This window comes from Alligator sinensis, unplaced genomic scaffold, assembly GCF_000455745.1.
Source record: "Alligator sinensis unplaced genomic scaffold, ASM45574v1 scaffold850_1, whole genome shotgun sequence".
In the NCBI taxonomy this organism is placed as follows: domain Eukaryota; kingdom Metazoa; phylum Chordata; order Crocodylia; family Alligatoridae; genus Alligator; species Alligator sinensis.
In genome coordinates this window covers 185,665-201,857 of record NW_005842742.1, presented here as the reverse complement: position 1 = coordinate 201,857, position 16,193 = coordinate 185,665, and the positions used below count along the sequence as shown (strand labels likewise).

The 16,193-nt window shown below is 53.4% G+C and overlaps 2 protein-coding genes across 2 annotated transcripts in view; one reads left to right on the top strand and one right to left on the bottom strand.

The window, feature by feature from the left end:
- LYPD3 (LY6/PLAUR domain containing 3) overlaps positions 1-3,462 on the bottom strand; it is a 4,043-nt gene extending 581 nt beyond the window's left edge. Inside the window, exons 1-4 of the mRNA XM_025216480.1 lie at positions 3,404-3,462; positions 1,151-1,282; positions 861-1,031; positions 446-592 (exon numbers count right to left, since the gene is read on the bottom strand). Coding sequence (XP_025072265.1) covers positions 446-592; positions 861-1,031; positions 1,151-1,282; positions 3,404-3,455 — 502 coding nt within the window. The 5' untranslated portion in view covers positions 3,456-3,462. The remainder of the gene's footprint in view (positions 1-445; positions 593-860; positions 1,032-1,150; positions 1,283-3,403) is intronic.
- A 243-nt stretch (positions 3,463-3,705) lies between these two features.
- On the top strand, positions 3,706-10,626 carry LOC112552049 (ly6/PLAUR domain-containing protein 5-like). The gene is given in 7 exon segments (XM_025216452.1): positions 3,706-3,762; positions 8,033-8,106; positions 8,327-8,458; positions 8,963-9,133; positions 9,624-9,770; positions 10,065-10,167; positions 10,169-10,626. Coding segments are annotated over 6 exon segments (798 nt in total). The 5' UTR covers positions 3,706-3,762; positions 8,033-8,054; the 3' UTR covers positions 10,362-10,626.
- The last annotated feature ends 5,567 nt before the right edge of the window (positions 10,627-16,193 follow it).

The window sequence follows — 16,193 nt, the reverse complement described above, 5'->3', positions numbered from 1 at the left end:
GCTGGGGGGGGGGGGTGTCCCAGACACCTGGGTTCCCAGTGTGTGTGTGTGTGTGTGTGTGTGTGTGTGTGTGAGAGAGTGTAAGACATCTGGGTGTGTACGCGCACATCCCACACACCTGGGTTCCGTGTGTGTGTGTGTGTGTGTGTGTGTGTGTCCCGAATGCCTGGGTTCCCTGTGTGTGTCAGACTCCTGGGTGCTGTGTGTGCGCGCACATGCTCCACAAACCTGGGTTCTCTGTGTGTGTATGTGTGAGACACCTGGGTGGTATGTTTGTGCGCACATGTCCCACACACCTAGGTTCCGTGTGTGTGTGCATGTGTGGCCCAGATGCCCCAGTTCTGTGTGTGTGTGTGTGTGTGTGTGTGTGTCAGACGCCTGGGTGGTGTGTGTGTGTGTCCCAGATGCCTGGGTTCCCCTGCCCCCCTCCCACCCCCCTTCTCACCAACTTTGATGGTGACATTGCCGTGGAAGCAGCCGGGCCAGACGCCATAGCACCGCACCACCATGCTGGCATTGGCCTCCTCGCAGGGGCCCTGGTCTGGGCAGCCGTAGCACTCCACCCCGTTGGGCTCCTGGGCGCTCACGTTAACTGGGGGTGGGGGGACAGTGGGTTAGACACCAGTGGGGAACCCAGGCATCCAGGGCCGTGGCCCAGACCTCACTCCCCTCCCACAGCTGGGGTAGACCCCAGGCGTCCGGGCTCCCAGATCTGCAGCCCACCCAGTGAGCAGAAAACCCAGGTACCCAAGTCCCAGCCCCCCATCTGACCCCCCCAGACCCCATTCCCATCCCAGGCTAGGGAGAAAACCTAGGCATCTGCCCCCCCCTCCGTGGGACCCAGGTGTCCGTGGGCTCACCGGAAGGCCTCAGGACTAGATCCTGCAGAGGGAGGAGCCCGTTGCAGTGGCTGTGGTTGCACTGGCGCAGCTGTCCGAAGGCCACAATCCCTCGCACATCCACGCCCTTGTCGTTGGTGCCCGCCATGCCTGCGCCGCACCCGCGCTCTCCCAACACGAACTGTCCATGGCCTGTGAGGAGCCGGGGTGGGGAGGCAAGGTGAGGACCCGGGCGTCCAGGCTCCAGCCCCCCACTCCCCTCCCACAGCTGGAGAGAGAACCCAGGGGTCCGGGTTCTCTTCGTGACTCACTCCATTGCACACCAGCCGCGGCCTCCATGCACACGCTGGTGCCCTTGGGACACGTCACGTTCTGGACCCGCTCGGGGCTGCAGCCGCCATCCCCCTGCTCCACACAGCTCAGGCACTGCAGCGCCGCCGCACCTGAGGGTACAGGGGAGTGTCCTCGTGAACTCACAAGGGCCTCCTCGCAAGACAGCCATGCCCCTGCCCCTAGTGAGACCCATCTCTCCTTCCCTTCCTCTCTCCCATCCCCCCTACAAGTCCTCTCCCCGTGTCCCTTTGCCTTCCTCTTTGCATGCAGCCGGTGTCTCATGCACAGTCCATGTTGCACGCCCTCGCACGGATCCTGTGCCCAGCGCCTCACACCCGTTTCTCTGTGCTTATATTTCCCTCTAGGGTGGAGTGACTTTGCATGGAAGAAGCCTAAATCCTGCCCCGCCCTCCTTGAATACCCCTCCTCATACAAATCTTCACACCTCCCTCGTGGTTGGCAGGTTCACCTTCCCTGATTTGCACAAATACAATTGCTTCCCTTTCACTTTTTTTTTCCAGTGGAGGATTCCCCTCCCCTCACAACCATAAATTCCCATGTGGCCTTGCAGCTCGGGGTATCTCCCCCATGAGATCACACGTGTCCCCGTGCCATCATCTCTTGCTATGTCCACGTTTCTCTTGGTCGTTTTCCACTCTGCCTGGCTGATCATCAACAGGGATTTTTCACTCTCTGGGGCCTTTTTCCCATGGAGTTTTCACTATTCTGAGCCTTTTCTCCTGGACTTTTGCACAGTCCCATGTCCTTTTTCACCTTGATTTTTCACTAGTCCCTTGTGATTATCCATGTGGATTTTCACGTTCCCTGGGGCCTTTTTCACATGGGTTTTTCACTCTCCCTGGGCTGCTTTTCACATGGGTTTTCACTATTCCTACATCAGGCTCCACATGATCCTTTCACAGTCCCATGTGGCTTTTCACCCTCCCTGGGACATTTTTCACATGGATTTTCACTATTCCTGTGTCACTGTCCATCTTTTCCACAATCCCATCCTCTTTCACTTTGATTAGTCACTATTCCTGTGTGAAAATCCACCTGGATTTTCACTTTCCCTGGCAGGGGGCATTTTTTATGAGGGTTTTTCATGATTCCAGTGTACGTCTCCATACGACGCTTTCACAACCTGTCCTTTTCCACCTAGTTTTTCACTATCCCTGTGCGATGATACATGTGGGTTTTCACTTTCCCTTTGATCTTTTTCACGTGGGCTTTTTCACAATTCCTATATCTGCCTCCCCATGACCTTTCGTGGCTCCATGTGGTTTTTCACTATTCCCACATGATAATCCACCTGGCTTTTCAACCCCACCCCCTGCCCCTTGGGGCCTTTTTGGCAGGGAGTTTTCACTATTCCCATGTCATTCTCCATGTGCCCCTTTAATGACTGCGCTCACATGGCCTTTCTCCCCCGCCTCGCATGAGCAACTTACACACTCCCACCCCCCAACCCCACCGTGAAAGGATGACTAGGGGGCGTGAAATTTGCCTGGCCCAACCCCACCCCCACTTCCCTGGGGCAGGATCAGGTCCCCTCCACTCTATTGCCCCCCAGGGGGTGTAGAAGTGCTCCCCCAGCCCCTTCCTACCCTGGGGGGGAATTGTGCCCTGCCCCAGTTCTGCCCCAAAGGAGACAGGATCTGACCCCCTCTGCTCAGTCCCCCCAGCCTCTTCTGCCCCAGGGGCCTCTGGGGGGGAACAAGAGTTGCCCCCTGCACTCCTTATCTGCCCTAGGGAGGGCAGAATCAGCCCCTTCCACTCTATTGCCCCTTCAGGGGGTATAGTTACCCCTCCCAGCCCTTTCCTGCCCCAGAGGAGAAGCTAGAATTGCCCCCCTGCACCCTCCAGAATCTGCCTCCTCCACTCTATTGCTCCTAGGGGAGTAGAATTGCCCCCCCAGCCCCTTCCTGCTGTGGAGGGGAGGCAGAATAGCTCTCTGCATCTCCCATCTGCCCCAGTCAGGGGGCACAGTCACCCCCTTCAGCCCCTTTCTACCGGGGGGTGGGGGGGTTAGAATTGACCCTTGTACCCTCCTATCTTCCACTTCCCCACTATTTACTGCCCAGGGGGGTAAAATTACACCCCCAGTCTCCTCCCAATCCAATACAGGGGCTAGAATTGCTCCCTATACCGCCTGCCAGCTCCCCCTCTGTTGCCCCCCAAAGGGGTAGATTTGCCCCCCAACCCGTTTCTTACCCCCCAGGGGGTCCTACCTGGTAGGAGCAGAGCTGCCCCCAGCAGCACCAGGCATGGGGCAGTTGCCATGGCGACAGTCCTGGGATCTCTGAGGTGCCAGGGCCCTGGTTTGGGTCTTTGTAGTGCGTTGGGGTAAGCCCCACCTCTCCCCCGCCCCAGACCCTGGCTGGTTTGGGGGGGGCAGGGCAGGGCAGGGCTTCCCCCCAGCTTTGCCCTATAGGCCAGGATTGCGTTCCCACCAGCTTCCTGTGCCCCCACAGAGAACCCAGGCATCCAGGCTCCCAGCCTCCAGGGCCATGCCACCAGCATGTGTGGTCACGTGGGTGGAGCCATGACAGGAGCCCTGACGCCTGGATCCTTTTCCAGCGCTGGAAGGGTAAGGTGGGGCTGGGAGCTACTGGGCGGTGGGGGGACGACTGGGTCCTTGGCCAACTCTGGGAGGGAATTGGGGGCTGTTGGGGGGGAAGAACTGGGAACCCGGATGCCTGGGTTCTCTCCAGCTCTGGGAGGGGAGCAGGCTGCAGGGACAGAGCTGGAAGGCCAGGACTCCTGGGTTCTTTCCCCAGGGGGGGCTGGGGCGTGGGACTAGGATGCCTGGGTCCTCTCCCAGCTCTGGGAGGGGAGTGGGGACTGCTGTTGGGGGATGCCCGCATGCCTGGGTTCCCTCCAGACCTGGGAGGGGACTGGGGGGTGAGAGTATTAGGGCTGGGCGCTGGGACCGCTGGGTTCTCTGGGAGGTGAGTTGGCATTTGGGGGAGGGGTGCAGATCAAGGAGCCTGGACACCTGGGTCACCCTCCCATCCCCCTTAAGCCTGGATGACGTGTGTGTGTGTGTGTAAGAGACACTAGGGGTGGGAAGAGGCAGCTGCTGGATGCCAGCCAGGCTTGGGGAGGTTATGGGGGGCTCCAGCCCCTTGGCCCACTGCCTCCCCAGGGCTGCAGGAGGTTCCCAGGAGGTGCCAGCTTCCCTGGCTTCCGTCTCCCATCGCCCTCTGGAGGTTGCAGTTGGCCACTGCAGGGCTGGGGTGGGACCGGACTAGGAGCTGGAGTTGGGGGAGGGGCAGGTGGGGCATCCACAAGAACCCAGGAGTCCTGCGCCAACCTCCCCCCACTCACGTGACCCACTTCCATCTGAGAGCTAAGGATGGAACCCAGGCATCCAGGACTCCCAGTCTCCCAGTTCAAGGAGGGACAAAGAAGAGTCTGGATGCCTGGGTTCTCTGGGAGGGAAAGGGGCTGGGGGATGAGGGTAAGGTCGGACTGGGAGCTTGGATGCCTGAGTGCTCTCTAGCCCTGGGAGGGGATTGGGCCTTCCCCCATCCTCCTACACTGACCCCCTACAACCCACAGGGCTCTGGGGGCCAATCCCAAAAAACCTCAGCCAGGACCCCCCATGCTCTGACCCGGAGCCCTAACTTTAGTGCATCTTGTCCAGACTCCACCTCTCACCCCATCGCCATGCACACACCTAAAGCCAAAAGCAGGGTAGCCTGGATGCCTGGGTTTACAGCTCCTATGGGCCAACGTCAGGACATGGAGGCATTTCCCCTTCCAGGGGGAGCCAGTCCCAATCCGGACTTGATCTGGGAGCTGGTGGGGTAGTGGGACACCAGAACATCGGAGCCCTCCCCCAGGATTCCCCCCCACACAGGCTGAGTGACACCAGGATCGGGACCTCAGGCCCTGCCTAGGATCAGGGCCCTAGGGGGTCCCATCTACGTAGAAGGTCCCCTCAAAGCTGTAGCACTCCCGGCCAGTGGTTGCTGGGAGAGGATAAGGAGAGAACCCAGGCTCCCAGTCCCTCTCAATCTCACCCCCCAACCCCCACTCCCCTCCGACAGCAAGGTTAGAACCCAGGCAGCCGGGCTCTCAGCATCCCTCCTCCCCACAGCTCTACCCACCACCCCCATCCCAGATTTGAGAAGAACACAGGCATCCCAGCTCCATCCTCCCCATACCTGGTAGGAGGAAGCAGAGAAGTGCCCCCATCAGGGCCCTTCTGGGAGACATTTTCCTGGGACGATACAATTCCTTGGAGGAGAACAGTCGTGAGTTATTTCACCCCAGGGCAAGTCATGAACCCAGGCATCTGGACTTCCAGCTCCACCCTATCCTCCCCTTCTCCCCAGGGCTGGGGCAAGAAGGAGGCAGCATTGGGCAACAGGAAGCCAGGAATGGGTTGGCAAAGGCTTTGGCATGGGGCGAGTGACTGGGTTGAGGGGGAACTGGGTGCAGGGGCTGCAGGCATGACCCTGGGGTGATGGGGGGAGGGAAGGGAAGGGAAGGGCACATCAGGAGATGGACAGATAGGTGGATAGCAGGATGGAGAGAGAGCCCAATGGATAGATAGATAGATAGATAGATAGATAGATAGATAGATAGATAGATGGGTGTGGATAGGTGAATGGATTAATACACAGACACACACACAGATGGGAGGACAGAGAGACAGAAAGATGGATGGGTGGGTGGACAGGGAGCTGGAGAGGTAGATAGACTGATGGATGGAAGGACAGTCAGACAGATGGACGGATGGATGGACCAAAAGACCAACTGACAGATGGATGGACGGGGTGGGTGGGTAGGTAGATGGATGGATGAATGGACAGACAGAAGGGCAGGCACTACCTTTGAACAACCCTAGGACCTGCCCCCCCCCCCCCCCCCCCCCCTCATTTTCTCTCCTCCCCCCCACCTCCTTATCTTCTAGCCTGCCACACCCACCAGGGGACTCCTGGGTTCTCCCCTAGCTTGGGGAAAAGAGTGGGGGCTGGAAACCCGGATGCCTGGGTTCTCTCCAGCTCTGTGGGGGAAGGTTGGAGCGGGGGAAGGAGGGCTGGGAGCTGGGGCACTTGGGTTCTCTCCCTTCCTCTGAGAGAGGGGTAGAGTCTAGTGGGTTAAGGCAGCAGGTGAGATACAGCTCAGGACTCTTGGGTTCTGTGCTAAAGACCCCTTTCCTTTCCCTTCCGTTCTGCCCACTGCCCCACCCTTGTCCCTGGCTCCAGGACACACATCACCTGGTGATTCCCCATGACAAACCACCCCCAGGGCCCGGCCACAGCCAGCTCAGTGGGGATAGGCAGCTGCAGTGATCAATGCTTCCCACTAGGTGGCAATGACACACCATGACATCACTGGGCCTGCATTCATGGCCAATTCTCAGCACCCCTAGATGGGATCTTGATAGGGCCTGGGCTGGATCCAGCTGCAGGTCACCCACCCCCAGCAGCCTCTAACAGGCCGTAACCATGAAGCATCAGAAGCCAATAACTCCATCAATCCATCCCATTTTCCCTCACTCCCGCATTCTCCTTCATCTTCCCGTTTCAAAGTTACCTCTCTCCAGCTACACTCCTCCATCCATCTCTATGTCCTCCATTCCTCCCTCCCTCCCTCCCTCCATCTCCACAACTCTCATCCATCTCTCCATCCCTAGATCCCTTCATCCACCCCTAGATCGCTTTGTCCATCTATCCCTCCATCCATCTCCACAACCCTCACCCATCCCTAACTCCCTTCACCCATCCCTAGATCCCTCTATCCATCCATCCCCATGTACTCCATTCCATCCCTCCTACCCTTCCTCCATCCATCAGTCCATCTATCCCCCATCCATCCATCCATCTACCCCTCACCAGTGCCCAACTAGCTAAACATAAACCACCGTGTGTGTCCCCTTTACCCCTTATGTCCCAACTCCCCTCCCAAGCCCCGCCTTCCATCTGCCCAATCCCATGTCTGCAAACCAGGAAACACCAACCCTGATTACAACACATCCCTACCTTGGGCAAGCAACAGTGTTGAGTGGAACCCATTCCTGCCATCTGGATGCAATGGAGGGGCAGGGACATGGGTGCTATGGGAGGAGGGACACACAGGCCTCTGTCACATGTTACATTTATCATGCAATTTATGGGTCAACAGTGCAATAAATTGAGGCCAGTCACACATGTAGAGTCATTGTCAGGCCATCAAAATAGCCGTCCAGCTACAAAAAGAGCCAACCAGCTACAAAGTCAGTGCTTGGAAATGTGTAGCAACTTTATAGCTGGTTTGTACCCAGATTGCATTTGAATATGGGGCAGGGCCTACAGACAGACTGGGCTGTCTGCCATCGTGTCACTCTTGGCCAATCAGGAGAGACAAGCAGAGTCCAACACAAGCGGGGTTTCCTCTCCAGTCTCCACATCGAGAAGATGTGAGGGGTCATGATATGGGTTATTTGAGCTACTAGTAGGGGGGAAGACTGGGGTACAGGGAGCCCCAGATCTTCAAGGCAACCTAGGCTGGGTCAGGAGGTCAGGGGTCAGTCGGAATGAGGGTGCGGTCAGACAGAAGGGTCCTGGGCCTTCTATCCACTCATCCACACATCTCCTGATGCACCCTTTGCTTCCCTCCCCCACACTCCCCCTCCCCCCCGCCCCAAGGACATGGCTGGAGCCCCTGTGCCCAGTTCCCACTCAACCCAGTTGTTTGCCCCATGCCAAGGCCTGTGCCAACCCATGCCCAGCTTCCTGTTGCCCAATGTTGCCTTCTTCCTGCCCCAGCCCTGCGGAGAAGGGGAAGGTGGGGTGGAGCTGGGAGCCCAGATGCCTGGGTTCCCGATCTGCCCTGCAGTGAAACAACTCATGACTGTTCTCCTCCAGGGAATTGCATCGTCCCAGGAAAATGTCTCCCAGAAGGGCCCTGATGGGGGCGCTGCTCTGCGTCCTGCTACAAAGTATGGGCAGGAGGAGCCCAGACGCCTGGGTTTTTCTCAAATATGGGATTGGAAGGGGGTCTGGGGCAGGGGTTAGAGCTGTGGGGGAAGAGGGATGCCCGGACACATGGGTTCTAACCCTGTGCTGGGAGCGGAGTAGAGGTTGGGGTTGGAGTTGGAGGGTGAGCATGAGGGGGACTGAGAGCCCAGACGCCTGGGTTCTCTTCTCATCCTCTCCCAGCAACCACTGGCCTAGAGTGCTACAGCTTCGAAGGGACCTTGTATGGGGAGGCAGAGCTGAGAGACGTGGGCTCAGTCCCCTGTCAGCCAGAGGAGACTGTCTGCATCCAGGGGACAGTGGCCCTGCAAGTCAGTAGGGAGACAGGATCCCTTGGGCCTGGATCCTGGGCTGGACCAGAGGCCCCAGGGGGGCCCAAACAGGTTGGGAAGGGGCCCTGATCCTGGGTTCTGGGAAGGGCCTGATTTTGGTGTCACTCAGCCTTAGGGTGGGGGACGATCCTGCAGTCACTGGACCCCAGGAGGGACCCAGTCCTGGGGTTTACTGGCCTTAGGGGGTCCAATCCTTGTGTCACTGGGCCAGAGGGGCCTGATTCTGGGGTCACTGGGCCCAGGGATATGGTGCTGGGGGAGCTGGGTCAGGGGAGGAGGGGGAAGTATCCAGAGCAAGAAGGAGGCGTTATGGGGCAGGGAAGGGCCCTGATCCAGGGGATACAAGATGGAGCAGGGAAGAGTCCCAATTCTGGGGTGCTCCGGCTCTGAGGTCACTGGGCTATGGGGAGCCAATTCAAGGCAGGGAGAGTGGCCCTGATCCTGGGGCCTGATCCGGGATCCTTCTCTCCCATCCTCCTGTCACCAGCGGGCGGGCGGCCAGCCTGGCTGGTATGGCTCGGCTGTACCACGGGGAGTGGGTTGTGGATCCAGGGGTCCCAGGTACAAGGGGCCCTTCGTATCTTCACTGACGTCCAGTTCTGTCGGTCCCGGCTCTGCAACCAGCACTACCTCAACCGCAGCCTTAGCATCTCTGCAGGTACCAGACTGGCCCCAATCTGGGCTGGATCTGGGGTGGGGGGTGGCACTGGCTGGCTCGGGGGCAGGGAGGTGAGGCCGTTCTCCTCCAGGGGGCACTGTTCTGCCTTATCTGTGCTGGACCTGTCCTTTGTCTCAGTTCCAGGAGCAGGGCTGGATTACACCGGGGGAGCGCGGATGCCTGGGTTCTTTGGAAGGGGAGTGGGGTCAGAGCTGAGGGGGGCTGGGAGTCCAGACCCCTGGATTCTATCCTGCCTGGGAGCCAGGAGCTTGACCCCAATAAATTGAGACCAGTCACACATGTGTAGTCATTATCGGGCCTTGAAAATGGCTGTCCAGATGCAAAAAGAGACTTGACCTGGTTCCGATCCTGGGGTATAGGATGAGGCAGAGATTTGCCTGTCCCATTTGGGGTCTTATGAGTTGAAAACAGGACCCCTATGATTTTCCCAACCTCCTCCCTACCCCTGCCTTTCTTCCCCGCTGCCCAGACCCTCCAGCCAATGTCTCGGGGACACTGCAGTGCTACAGCTGCATCGGGCCAGCCTCTGAGAGCTGCTCCCTGGGCAGGGCTGAGGTCACCATGTGCGGACTCCATGACACCCACTGCTCCTCTGGGACGGTCACCACTGCCATCAGTAGGGGCAGCTTGCGTGAGGTTGGAGATGGGGTGGCCTGGACCCCTGGGTTCTCCATTTCTGGATGGGTGGATGGATGGATGGATATAGAAATGGATGGAGGGATGGATATAGGGACAGATGGATGGATGGAAGGGTGGATGGATGGATGAGTGAATGTGTAAGTATTTGGGTGGGTGGCTGTCAAGTGTGTATTTGGGTGGGTGGGTGGTGGCAGGCAGAGAAGGCTGTGCTGGGGCACCTGGCCAGGCCATGAACCCCCGCCCACCTCCGTTTCTCTCCCCCACCCACCAGGGTCCTACTCCCAGTCCTTCTCCATCAGCAGCTGCCAGGCCCTGAGCTGTGGTCACCGCCTTGAGCTGAGTGACAGCCATGTCACCATGACAGTCACCGTGGACTTGTGGCCACAGCCTGTGCAATCATGCCAGGACGGAGCACCCCATGGGCAACCCTCAGGCCCCAAGCCCCAGCACCAGGACAGAGACCCCCATGGACAATCCCCAGGCCCAGAGTACCAATGCCGCAATCCTGCCTGTCCCCACCCTGCCCCTTGGTGCCCTCCTGGCACTGCTGGGGGTCCTGGGTCTGTAGAGGTGAGAGGGGCAGCCCCCTGACATCATTGGTGTGTGCCTCTTTCTGGTATCCACAGCTGGGGCTCTTGAATTCTGGGTAGAGCAGGGCCAGCTGAAAGCCCAGACACCTGGATTCTCTTCCTGTTGTGGGAGGGGAGCGGGGTCTTGGGCGTGAGAGCAGGGGGTGCTGGGAGCCTGGACTCCTGGGATCTATTCCTGCAGGGTTGGTTCTATTAACCCTTCTTCTCTCTTGGTCTTTCCTGATATTGCCATTAAAGTCCTTTAACCAGAAGCCCTTGCGTCTTTCTTTGCCCGGCCCCTCCCCCACCTCTGGGGCAGCACCAGCTGGGAACTCGAGGGTCACCTTGGGCTGCGGGTCAGGAGTGAGGGGCACCGGCAGCAGGTCTCAGGTGGCAAGGTCCCCCGCTCTGGGAAGGGAAATGGGTCAGATAGATCAGAGCAGGGGGGCTTGGACACCTGGGTTCCCTCCTCTGTCTGAGACAGAAACCCAGGAGTCCTTGGTGATGGGCAGGGAGGGGTTCCCAGCTCCGCTGCGGAGGGGCAGGTCCAGAGAGCCCAGGAGTCCTGGGAGAAGAAGCTAGAGCAGCCCCCAAGGTTGGTGGGGAGGTCATGGTTGGGGCGACTTCCACAGACCTCCTGCCTGGTGTGGAGGTGAGTTGTGCCAGGTCTCAGCCTACTTGGGGTTGGAGTGGGGGGCTCTTCCAGGAATCCCCTAGGCCCTTCCCAGGGCAGGGAGAGAACCCAGGTCTCTGGGCTCCCTTCCCAAAGCAGGCCTAAAAACTCCACTTATCTTACCAAAATCCTACTTTTGTCTGCCAATTCAGGGCTCCCCCCACCCCACAATCCCAGGGCCTCTAATTTTCACTGGCTATTTTTCCAGTTATTCCACTGGTTTCACTGGTGATTTCACTGGTTATTTTTCTTGACTTAGTCCCACCCCCTGTCTCTGCAGAGGATTTGAATTTTGACCTCTTTTTGCCAAATTTGACCTTTTTTTTCCTTTTCCCCTTAAAATCAGCAGCTTTTAGTTGTGGACTGTGGACCTGACACAGCTAAAAAAAAGTGCTGAATGAAGCAAACGGGCTGGAAAAGATGATCACAGAGTTCCCATGAAAAGCTAATTATAATATTTTTTTCCTTCTAGGTTGGCAGGTTTTATTTGACCAAAATCTGCATTTTTTTACATAAATGTGGGGTTATCCCCACCCCCCGTCCCCTCCATCCACCCACCACTTTGGTCTGACCTCTTTATAAACCCAGTGGATGACTTTCCTGGCCTGAAATGAGCTGATTTTCCCCCAAATATACTAGTTGATGTTTCAGGTTCGTTTCACCTGATTTCACCTCTTAGGGAGCTTGTACACATCACTTTGATTTGATTTGATTTTTTAAATTTTATTTTAAATGCACGAGTTTAGTTTAATCAATTTGCAGCTCTGAACTCCGTTGTACTGGGGTTTTCCTGGGATTTTTAGTTCAATCAATAAATGGGTCATGGTTCATTCATAAATCACGTTTTAGGGGGTGGGATGGAGGCGGGCACATTAATGAAGCAGAATTTCCATTTATAAACTCAGGTTTTGGTTCAATTTAAATAAAACCCTTTCTGCATAAATTGTGTTATTCCTCTGAATAATCTGGAATTCCTCTGAATATTCTATATTTTCTGATTAATCAATATTTCCCTCCAAATAATCTATATTTTTTTCCGCTGAATAATATTCCCTCTGGATAGTTTATATAATCTATGTTTCCCTCTGAACTACCTGAATTTTCCCTCTTAATTATCTATATAGTCTATATTTCCATCTGAATCATCTATATTCCCCTCTGAGTGATCTATATAATCTAAATTCCACTCTGAATAATCCATATAACCTATATTTTCTTCTGAATAATCTATATTCCCCTCTGAGTCAGCTATGTAGTCAATAATTACCTTTGAATCATCTATATAATCTATAATTGCCTCTTAATTATCTATATACTCTATATTTCTATCTGAATCATCTATATTTCCCTCTGAATAATCTACATTTTCCCTTTGAATAATCTAAATAATCTATATTTACATCTGAATAATCCATATTATCCTCTCAGCAATCTATATTTTCTCTCTGAATCCACAAGAATGACCTCATTTCCTACTTCAGAAAGCTTCAACCACAGAGAACTTTTTCTCTTTGGAGGGCTAACAGTTAATTTTGTAAAAAAATGCTCCCCCCCCTCCCCAATGCCAATTATTTTAACTTCTGGTGGCCCATGCTAGTTATTTCCACCTCCCCCCTCCACCCCCTTCCTACTGCTAAATGCAAGTTTTACAGTCAAGAGTCACAAAACCTCGTTGAAAATTATTCTGTAAGCTTTTTTTTTTTCATTTTCCTCCTGTTTTTGTCCCAAGAGAACTTCATATTTGGAGTTTTTTTATATACATTTTTTTTCTTTTTCCTCCAGAATTTCTATTAACGCCCCCCCCCACACACACACACATGCACACACACCTGTTTTTATCTGGGGCGTTCCCCCACAAGAACATCATTTTGAAGGATGTGTTATATACATTCTAGAAACCCCCAAAAGCAATGTTCTTGTGCGAAAAATGGCTAAGAACAGGAGTAGAAAGAAAAGGACAATAGTTTCTATTAAAAAACCCAGAAAATGATGTTCCTGTGGGAAAGAAATGGATAAAAACACAAGAAGAAAGAAAAGGAAGAGAATTTCTATTTAAAAAAACAGAGAAAATGATGTTCTTGTGGGGGGAAAATGGCTAAAAACAGGAGAAAGAACAGTGTTTTTATCCATTTTTTCCCACAAGAGCATCATTTCCTAGTTTTTTTAAATATAAATAATATTTTTTCTCCTCCTGTTTTTATCCATTTTTCCCCATGAGAACATTGGTTTTGGGTTTTTTAAAGAAGTAATTTTTCTTTTCGTTCTCATCTTGTTTTTATCTATCTTTTCCCATAAAACCATTGTTTTTTGGGGGGGTTTCATATAAATTATTTTTTTTCTTTTCTTTCTCCATTTTGCACATGAGAACATCATTTGGAGTGTGCGTGTGTGTGTGTGTTGGGGGGGGTGTCATAGAAATTCTTTCTCTTTTCTTTCTCCTCCCATTTTCAAATCAATTTTCCCCACAAGAACATTGGTTGCTGGGGGGGAAGGTAACAAAAATTATTTTTTCTTTTCTTTCTCCTCCTAGTGTTATCCATTTTTCCCACAAGAATAACATTTTTTTTTTTTGGCCGGGGGGGGGGGGGGGGTTAATATAATTTTTTTTTCTTTTCCTTCTCCTGTTTTTATACATTTTTTTTCCCTGCAAAAACATCGGTGAGGGGAAGGGGAGGGACTGTGGGGTGTTAAATAGAAATTCTTTTGATTTTCTTTTTCCTCCCTGTATCTATTTTTTCCCACAAGGACATTGTTTTTGGGGGGAGCCCTTTCTTCTCTTGATTTTATCCATTTTTCCCCATGAGAACGTAACTGGGGGCAGGGGGTTAATAGAAATTCTTTTTCTTTGATTTCTCCTCCTGGTTGTATCATTTTATTCCCCACAAGAACATCATTTTGGGGGGTTATCACAGAAATTAGTTTTCTTTTCCTTTTCCCCCTATTTTTATCAATTTCTTCCCGCTAGAACATTGATTTTGCAGGGGTTTAATAGAAATGTGTTGTTTTTCAGGGGGAAGAACTCTCGAAAGGAAGAGGCTTTTACGGACGATTTGTTTTCCGTTCTCACGTGTAACTAAGCCTCTGGGTTTGGCTGGTGTTATGCTGATAGGGACTGCCCACGGCAATGACCTTGATAATTATAGCAATGTAATTATAATAATCAAGGTGGCATCTTGAAAATGAACGTTTCAGCATTGGTGTCTGGCATCCATGTAGGTCAAAGGAAAACTTTTAAATAACTTTCTTTCTTTTTTTGCCCCCTGGTGAAAAAGGGTCTTTTAAAATAACTGAAAACTGATTTTTATATTGGATTTTTCTCAAAAACAATTTTTCCCTTTCTTCATGTCTCCAAATGGTTTTTTTCACAAGTGTGAAATCCTCCATACTAAACCCCATTTTCCCTCAATTGCAGTCTTTTCCCCCATTCACCGATTTTTCCCCTCCAAAAATTCACTTTTCCTAACACTAAACCCCTCCCCATCTTTCTTCTCACTTTTTACCATCACTCACCTGGTTTTTCCTTTCCAAAATCCACTTTTATTAACATTAAACACCACTTTCCCTCAATTTTGCACCAAACTTTCAGTCCTTTCCATCATTCACCTACTTTCCCCTCAAGAAATTCACTTTTTTTCTACACTGAACCCCATTTCCATTTCACCAAAATATCACTTTTTTCATCATTTACCTACATTTCCCCTCAAAATTTCACTGTTCCTAATGCTAAACCCCTTTCTCCTCTTTTTTCCACCCAAATCTCACTCTTTTATCATCACCCACCTGTTTTCTCCTCTCAAAAATCCATGTTTCCTAACACAAAGCCCCATTTCACTCGATCTCCCACCAGAATCTCACTCCTTTTCATCGTTTACCTACTATTCCCCTCAAAAATCCCACTTTTCCCTACGCCGAACCACATTTTCCCTGAATCCTCCACCAAAATCTTGCTCTTTTCCATCGTCCCCCTCAAAACTTCCACTTTTAATAACGTTATACCCCTTCCCCCTCAATTTTACATCAAAACCTCCCTCTTTTCCCCCATTCACTTATTTCCCCCTTCAAAAATTCCACTTTTCCTAACACCCCCATTTCCTCTCTTTTCCACCAAAATCTTGCTTTTTGTCCACCAAAAATCTCACTTTCCCCCCGCAATCGTTCACCTATATTTCTCTCCCAAAATTGAACTTTTCTAGCACTAAACCCCACTTTCCCGCCGCTCTCCACCAAAATCTCACTCCTTTCCATCATTCACCTATTTTTCCCTCAAAAAACTCAATTTTCCCAACACTGAACCCCCATTTCCCCTCACTTCCCCACCAAACCTCTTTTGTTTTCATCATTTGCCTATTTTTCCCCTAAAAAAAACCCAGTTTTCCCAACATGAACCCCCTTTGTCCCTCCACATCTCACTCTCGTTCCCATCATTGGCCTGTTGTTCCCCTCAGAAAACTGACTTTTCCCCACACAACCCCCCATTTCCCCTCATGGTCCTCCTCCTTCCCAGAATGTCCTGCTCCCTCATTAGGCTAGTGGCTGTTGTTTCCTCTGGGACCTGGGCCAGGAAATGAATAATTGGCTGTTTATTTGCCCCCGTTTCCTTCCGGGGGGGGGGGGGGGGGTTTGGTGTTCAGGGGGGGGGTATTTGCTGTCACGGCTGCCCCTGCCAGGGTATTTTTGACTGGGTTGACCCAAAACGGTGCTTTTTTAGGGCGAAAAAAATGAGCTTTTGTCATCCAAATATTGGCCTTGCTTTTCCTTATGGGCAGGCCTATCTACCCCGTTCCCTCTGCACCAGGGGGAGGGAACCCAGCACCCCCGCCCCCGCTCCCCCCAGAGCTGGAGGGAACCCAGACGCCCGAGCTCCTCACTCCCCTAGACCCCACTTCCCTCCCAGGGAGCCCACGCCTCCAGGCTGCCCCGCTCTCGCCCCCACCACCCGTGACCTGCAGGGAACCCAGGTGTCCGAGTGGCCATGGGTGCCCACATGACAGAGCCGGGTGTTTGTGCATGTGTGGCAGGACGCGCCCAGTGCACACCTCGCACCCCCACGTGCCGGGCCCTGGGAAAGCTGGGGAACCCAGGCCTCTGGGCACCCCGCCCTGCCCTGCATCGAGCCTCCATCCCAGCTCCCCCCCACCAGACCTCCCCCTCCCACCAC